Below are 15,450 nucleotides of genomic sequence, written 5' to 3' on the forward strand. Positions count from 1 at the left end.
AGCCCAACCCAGTGACTTTGTAGGTTGGGATTAGGAGTGACTGTACGCTGTCTCACAGAGCCACGGCCTTTTGTCAGCCCGGACACTGGTCCCAACATGCACCCGGACAGCCTGAGGGAGGTAATTTAGTCAGCAACGAACGAACGAACAAACGAAGCAACGAGCGAAGCAACGAACGAACAAGCGAACGAAGCAACGAGCGAAGCAACGAATGAACGAACGAACGAAGCAACGAACGAACGAACGAAGCAACGAACGAACGAACGAACGAAGCAGCGAACGAACGAAGCAACGAACAAGCGAAGCAACGAACGAACGAACGAACGAACGAAGCAACGAACGAACGAACGAAGCAACGGTCTGTACTTAAGGGGACGAAGGCTCCGGAGAGCCTGCGACGCCCCAGCCGCGGAGGAGCGAGTCCTCCGAATTGATCGACACAAAGCAACGAACGAACGAACGAAGCAGTGAACGAACAAGCGATGAACGAACGAACGCACGAACGAACGAACGAACGAACGAACGAACCTAATTATAGGCTTTATCATAGAGAAACGTTTTTAATCTAGTCTTAAAAACACAAAGTGTGTCTGCCACACGGACAGAGACTGGGAGGAGGTTCCACAACTGAGGTGCCTGATACTTAAAAGCTCTGGCTCCTGTTCTGGCCTTAGGTATTTTTTTGGGAATGACAAGCATGTTTTCATATTGTGGACGCACCGGTCTAGCAGTACTGCGAGGCTCAATGAGCTCTTCGAGGTACTGCGGTGCCAGACCGTGATATGCTTTGTATGTGAGGAGGAGAATTTTAAATTCAATTCTGTATTTAACCGGGAGCCAGTGTAGAGATGCCAGGGAAGGAGTGATATGATCACTTCTTCTGGCTCCTGTCAATACACGAGCGGCAGCATTCTGGACTAGCTGTAGGCTGTTCAGAGACTTACTTGGGCAGCCTGATAGTACTGAGTTGCAGTAGTCCAGCCTAGAGGTAACAAATGCATGGACTAGTTTTTCTGCATCACTTTGAGACAGGATGCGCCTCACTTTAGCAATGTTACGCAGATGGAAGAAGGCAATCTTTGAGGTTTGCTTGATGTGAGAATGAAAAGACATATCTTGATCAAACATAACCCCCAGATTCTTCACAGCGGCCTTAGAGGCCACGGTAATGCCATCCAGAGCAATGTTCCTATCTGCCAGTTTGTCCCTTAGGTGCTTAGGGCCCAGGACGATAACTTCTGTTTTGTCAGAGTTGAGGAGTAGGTAGTTACTGGTCATCCAACTCTTTATGTCTTTGAGACATGCTTGCAGATTAGCCAGTTGATCCGTTTCATCTGGCTTCATTGACAGATATAATTGAGTGTCATCTGCATAGCAATGGAAGTGTATAGAATGTTTTCTAATGATTTCACCCAGAGGAAGCATATATAGGGTGAATAGTATTGGTCCAAGCACAGAGCCTTGTGGGACTCCGTATCTGACCTTTTCACGTAATGAGGATGTATCATTAACGTTTACAAACTGAGATCTGTCCGACAGATAGGACTCGAACCATCCCAGTGCGGTACCCCTAATACCAACCAGGTGCTCTAGTCGTTGTAACAGAATATGGTGGTCGATAGTGTCAAAAGCGGCACTAAGATCCAGCAAAACTAACACGGAGAGGAGTCCGTTATCCAGCGCGATCAGGATATCATTTGTTACTTTCACAAGTGCTGTCTCAGTGCTATGGTGTGCTCTGAAACCTGACTGGAAAGTCTCAAATAAATTGTTGTGTTGTAAAAAGTCACACAACTGCTTGGCAACTGCCTTCTCAAGGACCTTAGAGAGGAACGGGAGATTCGATATAGGTCTATAGTTAGCTAAAAGACATGGATCGAGAGTAGGCTTTTTGAGAAGAGGTTTGATTACTGCTACCTTAAAGGACTGTGGCACATAGCCTGTCACAAGAGAGATATTTATCATATTGAGTAAGGAAGGACCGATCTGGGTCAGGACCTCCTTAAGTAATCTAGTGGGGACTGGATCGAGGAGACAGGTCGTTGACTTGGAGGAAGTGATAATCGAGGTGAATTCAGAGAGCTCGATTTGGGAGAGACTGTCCAAGTACACACTAGGCTGCAAAGCCACTCCCGAGGCCACATGTGGACCAGTAGGAGACAAAAGCAGTAGATCATCGATTTGATCTCTGATTTTCTTGATTTTATCATTAAAAAATCCCATGAAGTCATTACTACTGAGAGTTAGCGGAATACGCTGTTTCACAGAGTCACGGCCTTTTGTCAGCCCGGCTATGGTGTCAAAAAGGAACTTGGGATTGTTTTTATTTTCCTCTATTAGGGATGAATAGTAGGCAGTTCGGGCATTGCAAAGGGCCCTTCTATATAGCTTAAGGCTATTCTGCCATGCTATACAGGATTCGTCCCGTTTGGCTGAACGCCATATTTTTTCCAGTTTGCGCGAGGCTCGCTTAAGGCTTCTGGTTTCATTGTTATACCAAGGGGCTAACCTCTGTTGCTTTATTACCTTCTTTTTAAGAGGAGCAACAGAATCAAGTGTCGTAAGAAGCGAGCTTGTGACACTGTCAACAAGGTGATCAGTCTGAGAGGGACTATAAGTATACATATCTTCAACTTGGTTGGAGCATATTGGACTAATGGCTAATGGCAATTTTTCCTTGAATTTATTTATAGCTTTATCGGATAGACTTCTACCAAGGACATGTGTGTCCAATGGTGGGTAGTCCAATAGTGTGAACTCAAAAGTGATCAAATAGTGATCGGAGAGTTCCTTATCATGTGGGAAGACCATGAGATGTTCGATTTCAATGCCATACACCAAAACAAGGTCAAGGGTATGGTTGGCAATGTGTGTAGGTTTATCTACACACTGGGAGAAACCGATAGAGTCGATTAATGAACTGAATGCCTTACCAAGGCTATCAGTTTCTACATCAATGTGTACGTTCAGATCCCCATTTACAATAATCTTATTAGAGGCGAGGACCAGACTTGACAGGAATTCTGAGAATTCAGATAGAAATAGAGTGTAGGCGCCAGGTGGGCGGTACACTGTGACAAATAATAGTGGCTGTGATGATTTCCAGCTTGGATGTGAAAGATTAAGAACTAGGCTTTCAAATGACTTGTAAGTAGGTTTGGCTCCTGGACTAATAGCCAAACTGGAGCTGAAAATGGCTGCAACTCCACCTCCTGTCCGTCCTGTGTCACGAGGAATATGTGTATTAGTGTGACTTGGCGGGGTGGCTGTATTGAGACTGACATAATCGAGCTCACTCAGCCATGTCTCCGTAAGACAGCAAACATCAAGGTGATTGTCCGATATGATTTCATTTACTGTTACACCTTTTTTGCTTAAAGATCTAATGTTCAGGAGCCCACACTTAATATTTATATTTACTGGCATTACTGCGTTGGTTTTGATCTGTACTAGGTTTGTTTGCACAGATCCTTGTCCAGCTGGTATATTACGCCTAACTGGTCGAACAGTTATAATTGTTTTAATTTGGGTAGGTGGCTGCTCTGGTGGAAGCACAGAGAAGTGTGTAAGACTGCAACTCTGCTTTCTGGTCCCAACTCTGGTTGGTCATAGATTCTTGATAAAGTCATCCATGTTTTTGGAGATAGTCTGCGCACCATCCCAAGTTGGATGTATGCCGTCTCTCCCCATCAGACCAGATTTCCCCTGGAAGGTTTGCCACTGATCAATAAAGCCCACGTTATTATCTGGGCACCAACCTGACAACCAGCGGTTGAATGAAGCCATACGACTGTTAGGGCTGGGTTCGGTAACCGCCGTATCGCGGTATACCGCGGCCTACCGCGGTGTCAGGGTCCTTACCGCGGTCAAAAAAGACAAAAAAATAGGCTATTTTTATTGAGAACGAGCGAGTTTTAAAACGGGGGAGAAGCGAGGACCGCATGCGCTCCATGCCGCTCTGCTCTGGGCCGTGTACCACACGTTGGAAGCCGCCCACATACGTCACTCACACACACACAGTGCACGCAGGGCAGTAGAGTACGGAGCACAACTCTATGACGGAGCAGCAATGCAGCATATACTTTCTCTGTAATCCACTCGACACAAGGATGTTAATACATACCTTGTGTTGTGGCATATCTTTTTTTATTCATACGGATTACTGGCGGAGCGCGGGCCGCGTGGACAAAACCGAAAATGAAACTATTTTACTTTCTCCAGCTCCACCGCGTCGCACGTTGTGCTCCGTCCAGCGGCGCGTCGGCGATTTTATAACCTTTTCTGTCAAGTCTTGTAACTAAAACCTGTATATAGCAGCACTCAATCACTGTGATTTGAGAGTTGAGACGTGACGTGAGTTTACAGAATCACTGTACACGATCTGACTACCCTTCCTCTTCTGGTTTGTTCACATAGCTGTTTGTGTCTGAAAAGCCCAAGTAGCTAGCCTACGTTACTATGGTAACCCGACAGTGCAGATCTAAAAGCTCAGAACGCATCGCGGATGCGATGTGGTGTGAGCTTGTAGATCTGCTCCTTTGAAAGCCAGACCCGCTGTGCTGTACGGAGAAGTATATCTCGGGCAGTCAGGCTGTGTCGCCTCTCCACTGTGGAGAGGCGACTTTTGGGAAGATGATTGCAATATTTTGGCTTATCGCCGAACCTTAATTAATAGATACGGGGGTGCGGTAATTACCGCAGTACCGGCGGTAAATGGGAAGACGGTAATCGCGGTAACAAAATGTCCATACCGCCCCAGGCCTAACGACTGTACATTTCATCATTAGTCATATCTGGCAGGGGACCAGAGAAAATTACGGAGTCCGACATTGTCTTTGCATATGTGCACACTGACTCAACATTTATCTTAGTGATCTCCGATCTTTTGCGTCGTGTGTCATTTCCACCGCAGTGGATTATAATCTTATCATAGCGTTTAAATGTTTTACCTTTAGCAATTATTTTTAGGTTTGATTCAATGTCGCCCGCTCTGGCCCCGGGGATGCATTTAACTATGGTCCCTGGTGTCACTAGTTTCACGTTTCTCATTATAGAACTACCAATAACCAGAGTTGTATTCTTAATGACAGGTTTAGCCTGCTTAGAGGCTTTGTCATTGATCGGAGGTGGAGATATGTTCTCACTGACATGCTCAATGGGTGTATCAGTGAGTGGGGAAAATCTGTTTGAAACGTGAGGTGGTTGGTGTCCCGCGTGCTTTTGTTTTCGTTTACGCTTTCCACCAGTAACATCCACCCAGCCGTTCATGGGTTGTTTATGGGAGCCACGGCCGGCCGCCGTCGGTGACCGAAAGTGACCCCCCGTTCCCGGCCGCCCGTTAGCATATTGCGGGCTAAAAGCACCGCTAGCTATGCTAGCTTCCAACTCAAAGAGCCTCGCTTCCAGCGCTGCAAGCACAGTGCACCGGTCACAAACATCCGAGTCAACAAAGGAGTCGGGGTTGTAACTGTACATGAGACATACAGAGCAGGAGCGATGCCCCGAGCGATACTGGAACCGGGGGCCGGGGGGGTAGGGGTGAAAAGCCATCGCCCGGCAGACAGGTTAGCTGCTAGGCTAAGGCTAAAAGCTAGGCTAAGTTGCCTAGCCGACAGTATGGACCTCTGAACAGCAGAACGTCAAGCTAGGTAGTCGAGCCCAGGTAGCGATAGGTCGCCACAGGGTACAGGGATAGTTTAGTTTAGTAGTTAGCAGTGATAATGTGTGCTTAGGTCACAACAGCACAACAAGATAGGCGTTTAGCAACAGAGCAGCTCCGTAGCAGCTCCGATTGCAAGACGCAAAACAGGAAGTGACGTGACAGGCTTACCGTCAAAGGGTCCGTGTAGCAACCATCAAAATCATTTTAGAGGTATTAAAAAGCCTTAACAAAGGTATTAAAAAGCCTTAAAACTAAAGGTATTGAATTTGTACTGATCATATTGGCGTTTCACTAAGTTCTCCCCCATCTGGCACAAACGGCACATATTGTACAGTCATTTGTGTGTGTGTGTACGTGACTACATGCATGCCTTCAAAGGTGCCCAATTACACAAACGAGTCAATACAAAAAAGACCTCACTTGTGATGTCTCCACTCTCATTCACAATTCACAAAAGTGCAATATTTTCCTCTGTAGTGAAGTAGAAGTAGTGAAGTAAAAGTATTGAATATTGGAAATATTGCAGTAAAGTAAAAGTAACTTGGTCTGGGCCACAGGGTAGTGGTCCAGAAACCTAGGCTGGTAATCCAGCCCTTTTAGTGTTGCAGGTTCGAGTCCCGATCCTTTGGTGCGTGTCACATTAATTAATTATATTTTAATCATGCCTACCTCTGCGCATGAGGGGGGAACCGGACCCCTTGTGCCGTCGGTTTTTCAGGCCGTCGGAATATCGAGATTTAGCCAGTTTCCACCACTGTTTGGGGAGTGGTTTGGCAAATTGTGACACTTTCCAATTCACAGTAATTTACAAAGATAAGGTTGGTGCACGAGGGGGTGAAGATATACACTGCTCAAAAAAATAAAGGGAACGCATAATCATTGCAATGTAACTCCAAGTCAATCACACTTTTGGGATATCAACCTGGCCAGTTAGGAAGCAACACTGATTATGAATCAGTTTCATCTGCTGTTGTGCAAATGGAAAAGACAACAGGTGAAAATGAGGCAATTTGCAAGACAACCCCTAAAAAAGGAATGGTTTTGCAGGTGGTGGCCACAGACCATTTGCCTGTAGTTTTGGATTTTGCCAGTGCCCTGACCACTAGAGGTAGCATGAGGCGGTATCTGCAACCCACAGAAGTTGCTCAGGTAGTGCTGCTCATCCAGGATGGCACATCAATGCGCACTGTGGCAAGAAGGTTTGCTGTGTCTCCCAGCACAGTGTCCAGAGCATGGAGGCGATACCAGGAGACAGGCCAGTACACCAGGAGACGTGGAGGGGGCCGTAGGAGGACAACAACAGCAGGACCGCTATCTGGTCCTTTGTGCAAGGAGGAACAGGAGGAGCACTGCCAGAGCCCTACAAAACGACCTTCAGCAGGCCACTAATGTGAATGTTTCTGCTCAAACTGTGAGAAACAGACTCCATGATGGTGGTATGAGGGCCCGACGTCCACAAGTGGGGCCTGTGCTCACAGCCCAACACCGTGCAGCCCGATTGACATTTGCCAGAGTACACATGGACTGGGCTGTTCCCTTTATTTTTTTGAGCAGTGTAGTTCAAATCCTGCAATTGTACGCATGCATGGACGAAATCAGCTAAACAGCCACTCAGATACTACTGTACGTATTCATAATTCCAGGAACAAGAAGGGGGGAAAATATGGCAAGAGAGGTACAGTAACAGATGGCAGAACAAAGTATCTTTAAATAGATCTGAACTACTTAGACCGATCCTGTTTTCATTTTTGGCTTATACTCTCTACCGTTGGACTTTTACTTGAAACAGACTATTTATACATTGCATTATGCTACACTAGGTCACGTGGTCTTTCTACAAACGCTCTCAAAATGGAGCGGGTGACTGCGTAGTATTCTTCGTCCGTTATACGGGACCGCGCACAAAATAGGGCTGAAGTGGTTCATGTAATATTATTACCCGGCTAGTTTGAATGCTTGATTCTGATTGGTCAGTTTGCTGAAATCAGCGGTCTGTTATTTCTGGATAGCAGACCGCTCGGCTCAATAACAGACCGATGGCTAATCAAAGACTCAGAGCACCTGCTGCCTGCAGTCAAGCTGCGCTGCATGAATTTAGTGCCGTATCCAACATGTCAGCCATGTAAACAACCACACAGCGACATTTAGAACTAAACGTTGATCTCAAGAATGTTTTTAAAAATATTTGAAGCGAGAAATAGACAACGTAGTATCAGAAAATGGATTCTATCTAATCAGCACTTCCTTGTTTTCCAAGGCGACCGTGTCGCGCTAGGGGGACGCCCAGCGCAACACTTGTGGAACACTTCCAGCCGTCTGTAAACAAGGAAATACTTTGTTTTGTTTTTAGTTTTGAGTCAAATTATTAATTTTATTTAGTAGCCGGGTAATAAGCGGGATATATAACATCCCTTCGAACTGATAACTCCCCTCGGCTGTCGCCTCGGGGAGTTATCAGTCCGTCGGGATGTTATATATGGACAACCCCCGTGGAGCCAGTATTTATCCCTTACATAATCAATATGAACAAAGTAACTAGTAACTAAAGCTTTCAAATAATTGTAGTGTAGTAAACAATAATGATGTATTGATCATATTGGCGTTTCACTAAATTCTCCTCCATCTGGCACGAACAGCACATAGTGTACAGTCATTTGTGTGTGTGTGTGTGTGTACGTGACTACATGCATGCCTTCAAAGGTGCCCAATTACACAAACGAGTCAATACAAGCGTGCGTGCGTGCGTGCGTGCGTGCGTGCGTGTATTACAAGGGCCAAATGTGGACCAAACTTACCACGTCCAAAATTACAGTAGAATTTGAAAAATACACATTGTGAAAGTGTTTTTCTTGCAATTAGGGAAAGATTCAGATTGGGGCTAGGATTAGACATTATAGAGGTTATAGTAATAGTTGTATAGTAATAGAAACACGTGTGCGTGTGTTGTGTATGTCCTACAGATTACCTGTCCCAGGGGGTGGACCTGAGTGGGATTGAGGTGATTGAGAATGAGCTGCTGCTCATTAGCAGAGCCAGACTGGAGGTGGAGAACCAGGCCAAGAGACTTCTGGAGCAGGGAATGGAGATACAGGTATACTACACTACACACACACACACACACACACACACACACACACACACACACACACACACACACACACACACACACGCACATGCATGCACACGCGCACGCACAAACACACATTGTCAATAGACCGTTTGTCAGCCTTCTGATTGGTCCCTGAGACTCCCTGACTGACCAACCAGAAAAAAATCATTCACTTTTTGCTATCGGGGGTGGAGTTGTGCAGTGGGAGAATGTTGCTTTAGTCTTTCAGCACGGTGCGCATATTTTTGGGGTTTTAGGTGCTTTTTTTTTTTGGGGTGCTTTTTATATCAATTTCGGGTGTTTATTCCCCACACAACAGTCTAACAAGGAGCTGCAGATAGCTGTTACTATTTATTTAGCATGCAGCGAAACACACACACACACACACACACACACGCGGATACAGAATTGGAGTTTGCGTGCATGTGTGTAGCCTATGTGTGTGGAAAGTACCGGATACATAGAGTGGGCGGGCTTTAGACTGCACTAAGCTTTCAGAGCAGCTACATGCAGTGCGGCCAGCAGAGCAGAAGCTCTCAATAATAAAACAAAATGTACTGTAACTAAACACAAATATCACTTTATTTGGATTGCAATACTTTAAAATTTCATAATTAAATTAACTCATTCAGGGTTTTTTCAAAATGGCTTCCAAGTTCCACACCGCCTCCCTCTCCATAGACTTCCATGTAATTCATAGTGCACAGATCATGCACGCCCATGCCTAGATCATGCACCACGTGTGTGCACACTGTTCACAGCTTTCAAACAAAAAAATCCGAATGGAAATCCGTTCAGGCATTCATGAGCTAGCAGCCATTATGTTTTCTTGAAATGTAAACAAACATGGCTGCCATGTTTGAAAGATGGGGTTGGTATGGGGGTTAAACATGGATTGCGATCATGCCTACTTTTTTTTTTGAGGCCCCCCTCCCCTGAGGCCCCCGGGCGCGTGCCCACCCTTGCCCAATAGTAAGTCCGGCCCTGTGTGTGTGGGGAGAAAAGCCCATAAGGTGTTTCCCTGTTGAAAGTGGAATATCACTTTAATCCAGAGCGACTAAGGATCGATTCATACTACACTTTTAGAGCCTAATTTATTTCGGTTCGGCTCTGTCTAAACTATGATATGGCGTCATTCGGAGCCGAATTAATGACGTTACCCGCCCCCCCGATCCTCTGAATGACGCCATATCATAGTTTAGACAGAGCCGAACCGAAATAAACTAAGCTCTAAAGTGGAGTATGAATCGACCCTTACAAGGTAATACATCAATAAATCAACGTCAATACATCAAATGCATAGAAATAGTAATCTCAGAAAAAGAACGTAGGTAGACCAAGCACCTATTCAGTAAAAGCTTTATATAAAACCTAAAAATTGCTATCTAACTTCATGTATGGTCATTGAGGGTAGGCAAGTGCTATGGTAAGTGCTATGGGCTAAGGTGGAGTCACACTCAGATTAAACAAACACTGCCTTTTGTTTTGCCAAATACATGATACATTTGGGACCCCCTAATTGACATGAAAATGTTTGAGAATCACTGCATTGACTATGCTTTTTTGTATTGTTATTATTATTCCTCTCCCTCCCACCCTTGTTGCGCTTTCTAGTCTTTTATGTCTATTAAAAAAAACGCGAGAGAGAGAGAGAGAGAGAGAGAGAGCGAGAGCGAGAGAGGGTGTATACATACAAGGCTCTGCTGGCTGTCATCTGCCCCAGAAAACCTGGTTCTCTAGAGAACAGTGTCCTGTTTCAGAAACCTTTACTCTGTGTGTGTGTGTGTGTGTGTGTGTGTGTGTGTGTGTGTGTGTGTGTGTGTGTGTGTGTGTGTGTGTGTGTGTGTGTGTGTGTGTGTGTGTGTGTGTGTGTGTGTGTGTGTGTGTGTGCGCGTGCGTGCGTGTGCTGTGTGTGTGTGTGAGAGAGAGAGTGAGACAGTCTGTTCACTGTCAGCGATGACATGTTGCCAGAGCTTGGGGGAGAGCTGCTTTCTTCTGTCCCTGTGCTTCTCAGAAGCAGCCATGTTGTTCTTCCCTGCTCGTCCCCAGTCACCGTTGTACAGATGATGATAAGGAAATCATACCAAACACTCTACCCCTTTCTCTCATGGCAGAGAGACCCTTGGGCTTCATGGTGCGATTGTGAAAGCGTAATCTCATTTGACATTAAGGGCAGCGGTTCCTGACCTTTTTCTGGTACAGCCTAGGGCCCACTTGAAAATCTCAAAGGCATACTTAACACGTTAAGTGGTCAGATGGGTGGGCCACGTGCATGTTTATTTTAATGATCTGCGATTGTATTCTGGCTTGGATCAATGGAACTAACGTTATATACAGTATACTTTAAGTTCTTATTCATCTGTATCGCACCGAAAACAACTTTTTCTAGATTTTAATGAAAGAATTCCCCCGGCCCAGAAGTTGAGAACCGCTGCAATAATGCAGTGGTTTTCAACCTTTTCAGGCCGCGACCCCCAAAATAATCATATTGAACTGGGGACCCCCCACCCTGAAGAGTTGAGGCATTACATTTTGTACAATCTGGCTAACCATCGTCAAATAAAAGGGAAAGCCCACTTTGTTTGTTCCTCTTCATCTCATGCGTATAGCTATCAAAGACTGTCTCGAGCAGGACAGGAATTTCATGGAGGCCATGAAGGCCATGGCCGCCGTTGCCCCTCTGTTTGGCCTTGTGCCCCTCAAACCAATGGCATGACCTGAGGCCACAGTGGCCTTAATGCCCCAGCTGACTGTACCACTTTCTCCTCTGTCTCTTTCAGGTCAATATGTAGACAGTAGACACCAGTGTCTTTTCTTGAGATTCTGAAATCTTAACTCCCCTGAGTCCCCATCTTTAAACCAATCCAGTGACTTTGATTGGTGCAGAGCTGAGCATGGATCAGATTGTAAATACTTAAACAATAAATAAATACTTCAACAAATTCTTTCAATGGACTAAAATCTTGTTTTATTTGATGGCCTTCCTGCCCTGGCATTTGGCCTTTGTGCCCTCAAAAGATGGACAACACCAAAGGCCAAGCGGCCTTGCCCCTAAAATGAAGAAATTGCAGGCCTGGTCTCGAGAGATACATTTTTTTATAACGCAGCTCTATTGTGAAATTAGCTGATCTACATGCTCACAACGCCTCGCAACTCGAGGCGTTGTGAGCATGGAGAAGCTCACAACGCGTTGACAAAGCTCACAAAGCTTCGACGCGTTGTGAGCTTGTAGATTGGCAATTTTTTTGGCAAAGACATTTCATAGAGAGTGAAAAAAAATACTATATCAATAGTACAATAGTATAAGTACCTTTTACCAATTATAGAGGGTTTAAATGGTACCGGATATGCTGCTTGGCAAATAAAAGGTGAATTGAATCCAGTGCATGACGGAGGACGATATCACAATAAATGAAATCTCCACGATACGATTATCGTGAGCGTTTTTTTTTATCCCGATAAACAATAATATCGCTTATCAAGCCTAGGTTCCACAGCCTCGGTGCTGGGCAACAAAGGTAACGATCGCCTTGGGTAATTACAGTAGACGAGTTATATAGGGACCACTAGGAGGGCCATATCTGAGGACATAAGGATGCACTCAGGCTTATGAGGTATCAGCATATCGGAGATATAACCAGGAGCCTGTCCATGCAGGGCTTTATAAGTAGGGCTGTCACAATTATTACATAATCGTCTAATCGCAAATATTTTGACATAATCGCTAGGGATGCCCCGATCAGGGTTTTTTTGCTCCCGATCCGATACCGATCAAATATTATTGCTTCCGATTCGATCCCGATCTTTCCCGATCCGATCTTTTGGCAAGGCATTAAGAAAAAAAAAATCTATTCATTCTATCACTTAGTGCAGCACTGAATCAACAAATTAAAAACAAAGCTTATGAGTAGTGTATAGTGATATAGGCCTACTAGTGCAGTGTTTCTCAATCATTGTGCAGCGGACCTTTGGTGTGGCATTTGAAATTTGGCAGTGAAGTCACGATTTAAGGACTTTTAAAACCTGTTTAATATCTCAAAAAATAAAATAAAATAGACCATTACAGCATCAAAAATAATCAACAAACTATATAAAAACTGGTAAAACATTGGCCATTTTTAAAGTTGAAACAAAATAAGTTAAGAACCAATTAACCAGTCTGCTTGAAAAGTATGCATCTGTAGCAGCTAGTTGACATAATTGCCTTCCTTTGATCCATTAACAAGGGGCCAATTACTACTTATTGGCATCAGCTGCCAGCTGGACACAGAGTCTGACACAATCACCTTCCCTCTGCAGTGCTCTGTCTGTCTCATTTCTCCAAAAGCCCTTGAATATGATTGAAAATGATTAAGGATTACTGTCATTATGGTAAGCTTACATTTCATATCGCATTCACCTTACCTGTAACTTTCAGTACTCCCAGAAAATATTAAAAAAAAAAAAAAAAAAAAAAAAAAAGATATTTTTTCCCCGATCTCCGATCTTATAAAAACGGCCATATCGGCGGCCGATCCGATCACGTGATCGGGATCGGGCAACACTAATAATCGCAAATATTTTGTCATAATCGTCATAATCCTGAATGTTGAAAAATGTTCATACATTTACAAACATTTTCAGAAATAGTGGAAATAGCAGATCTACAAGCTCACAACGCGTCGCATCGTGACGCGTTGTGAGCTTGCAGATCGGCTATTTCCACTATCAATGTTATTTTTTAAGTAGAAAGTTTGTCAAATATGTCAGTAATTTATTTGTATATTTAGGTTATTTGTCATATCGGCCATGTGCAACTTCAAAGCCTACAAGCCATACAGAAATGTGATTGTCAACGAATTAAATCGTTAATAGCAATTATTTGAGTGACAATTAATCGCCCTAGTCCTGTAATACTAATGAATAAAGGCTCCAGGAGCTCACAGGCAGCCAGTGAAGAGCAGCTAGTATGGGTGTGAAATCATGTGATATGGTCCCGTTTCTTTGTATTAGTAAGCAGCCTGGCAGCAGAGGTCTGTATTAGGGATGGGACGATAAGCGATATTATCGTATATCGTGATAAAAACCACTCACGATAATCGTATCGCAGAGATTTAATTTATCGTGATATGGTCCTCCGTCATGCACTGGGTTCCTTTTATTTGCCGAGCTGCATATCCGGTGCCACTCAAACCCTCAGTAATTGGTAAAAGGTCCTTGTACGTACTTGATACAGTCTTTGTTTCACTCTCTATCAAATGTCTTTGCCAAAAAATAGCTGATCTACAAGCTCACAACGCACCGCGCCGCGTTGTGAGCTTGTAGATCGGCTATTTTTTGGCACATGTTCGGCCCCAGGATAATGGATTTTGATTATCGCGATAATATCGTAAATCGCGATTTATTTTGTCACAATAATCGTCATATCGTCCCATCTCTAGTCTGTATCAATTCAAGACGGGATGTGACTCTCTTGCTAAGGCCGGTGTAGATGGGGTTGTAGTAATCGTGGCGTGACGAAATGAGAGCCTGATTTACCTTTTCGAGGTCAATGGGCTGACTGGAATGACTTGATTTTTGCTATGTTCCTGACCTCAAATGAATGTAACAGGATTGGACAACTATTGTTTATGAAAAGAGAGGTCAAAGTCTGGGCTGCATGTGTAACATTTGTGGAAAGGGAACCAAGTTGTAAGTGGAGGGAGTGGGTTGAGCTAGAGGGGCCGAATAAAGAGAGAGAGAGAGAGAGAGAGAGAGTGTGTGTGTGTGTGTGTGTGTGTGTGTGTGTGTGTGTGTGTGTGTGTGTGTGTGTGTGTGTGTGTGTGTGTGTGTGTGTGTGTGTGTGTGTGTGTGTGTGTGTGTGTGTGTGTGTGTGTGTGTGGCGTGCACTCGTGTCCGTCCGTGTGCATGTGGGCAAACAGTGACGGAGAAGGTGTTTAACATGCTGTAATTCAGTGGAGTGTGAACCAACAGGCTGTTCACATAGGTCAACTATGTTGTTAGGATTGACCAAGAGGAGGAGATACTGTAGAGCTCACCCTGTCATGGTTTTAAGCAACTAATGTGTAACCTTATCCACCTTTCCAGTCACGAGAATTTACTGTAGCATTATTTGTGGGACACTTCCGGTTAACAGCAGACATACAAGCTCACGTCGTAGATGCAACCGCTGTGAACTTGTAGATCACACTCGGCTGCGACGCCAGAAATGCCGCACAGCTTCTGCGCAATGCACAATGGGACGTTGGAAACAGGTGGATAGACTGCCTGTGCCTCTGTGTCCCTATTTCCTTCTACATAAACACATATAGACTGTATTTTGATTGTCTTAATTACAAGCTTATGCCTTAACTTAAAGGCCTGTCCATACTCTCCGACCACCGAAGATTTCGTCGGAGAGTTCTGACTTTTCGACGTGCAGCTTATCGAACTTAACCTGACTGCGCCAGATGATGGCAGCAGTGCGTATGCCTGGCTGCATACCGCTCTGCTTACCATCATCTGGGATCGCGGGCCATGGGGTGGGCCATTTTTTCAAATTCTTTAGCAGGTGATTGGATGGGGCCGTCTCTCTATCACAGTCTGGGAGTGCCAACTCCAACCACTCATATTGGCCTGTCTGCATGACGTTACACCCAGAATCTGCCTCCTGGGTTTCCACGTGGTCTGCAGTCAGACTCTATTGGCTCAGAGCCGTTCA

At 44.8% G+C, this 15,450-nt stretch overlaps 1 protein-coding gene across 1 annotated transcript in view; it reads left to right on the top strand.

Annotated features, from left to right (window-relative positions):
* Window positions 1-15,450, top strand: part of cog5 (component of oligomeric golgi complex 5) — a 132,705-nt gene that overhangs the window by 54,896 nt on the left and 62,359 nt on the right. Inside the window, exon 7 of the mRNA XM_080754521.1 lies at window positions 8,623-8,753. Within this exon, the coding sequence (XP_080610647.1) occupies window positions 8,623-8,753 (131 nt within the window). The remainder of the gene's footprint in view (window positions 1-8,622; window positions 8,754-15,450) is intronic.

This window comes from Nannobrachium achirus (genome assembly GCF_963921795.1).
Source record: "Nannobrachium achirus genome assembly, chromosome: 23".
Taxonomy (NCBI): Eukaryota; Metazoa; Chordata; class Actinopteri; order Myctophiformes; family Myctophidae; genus Nannobrachium; species Nannobrachium achirus.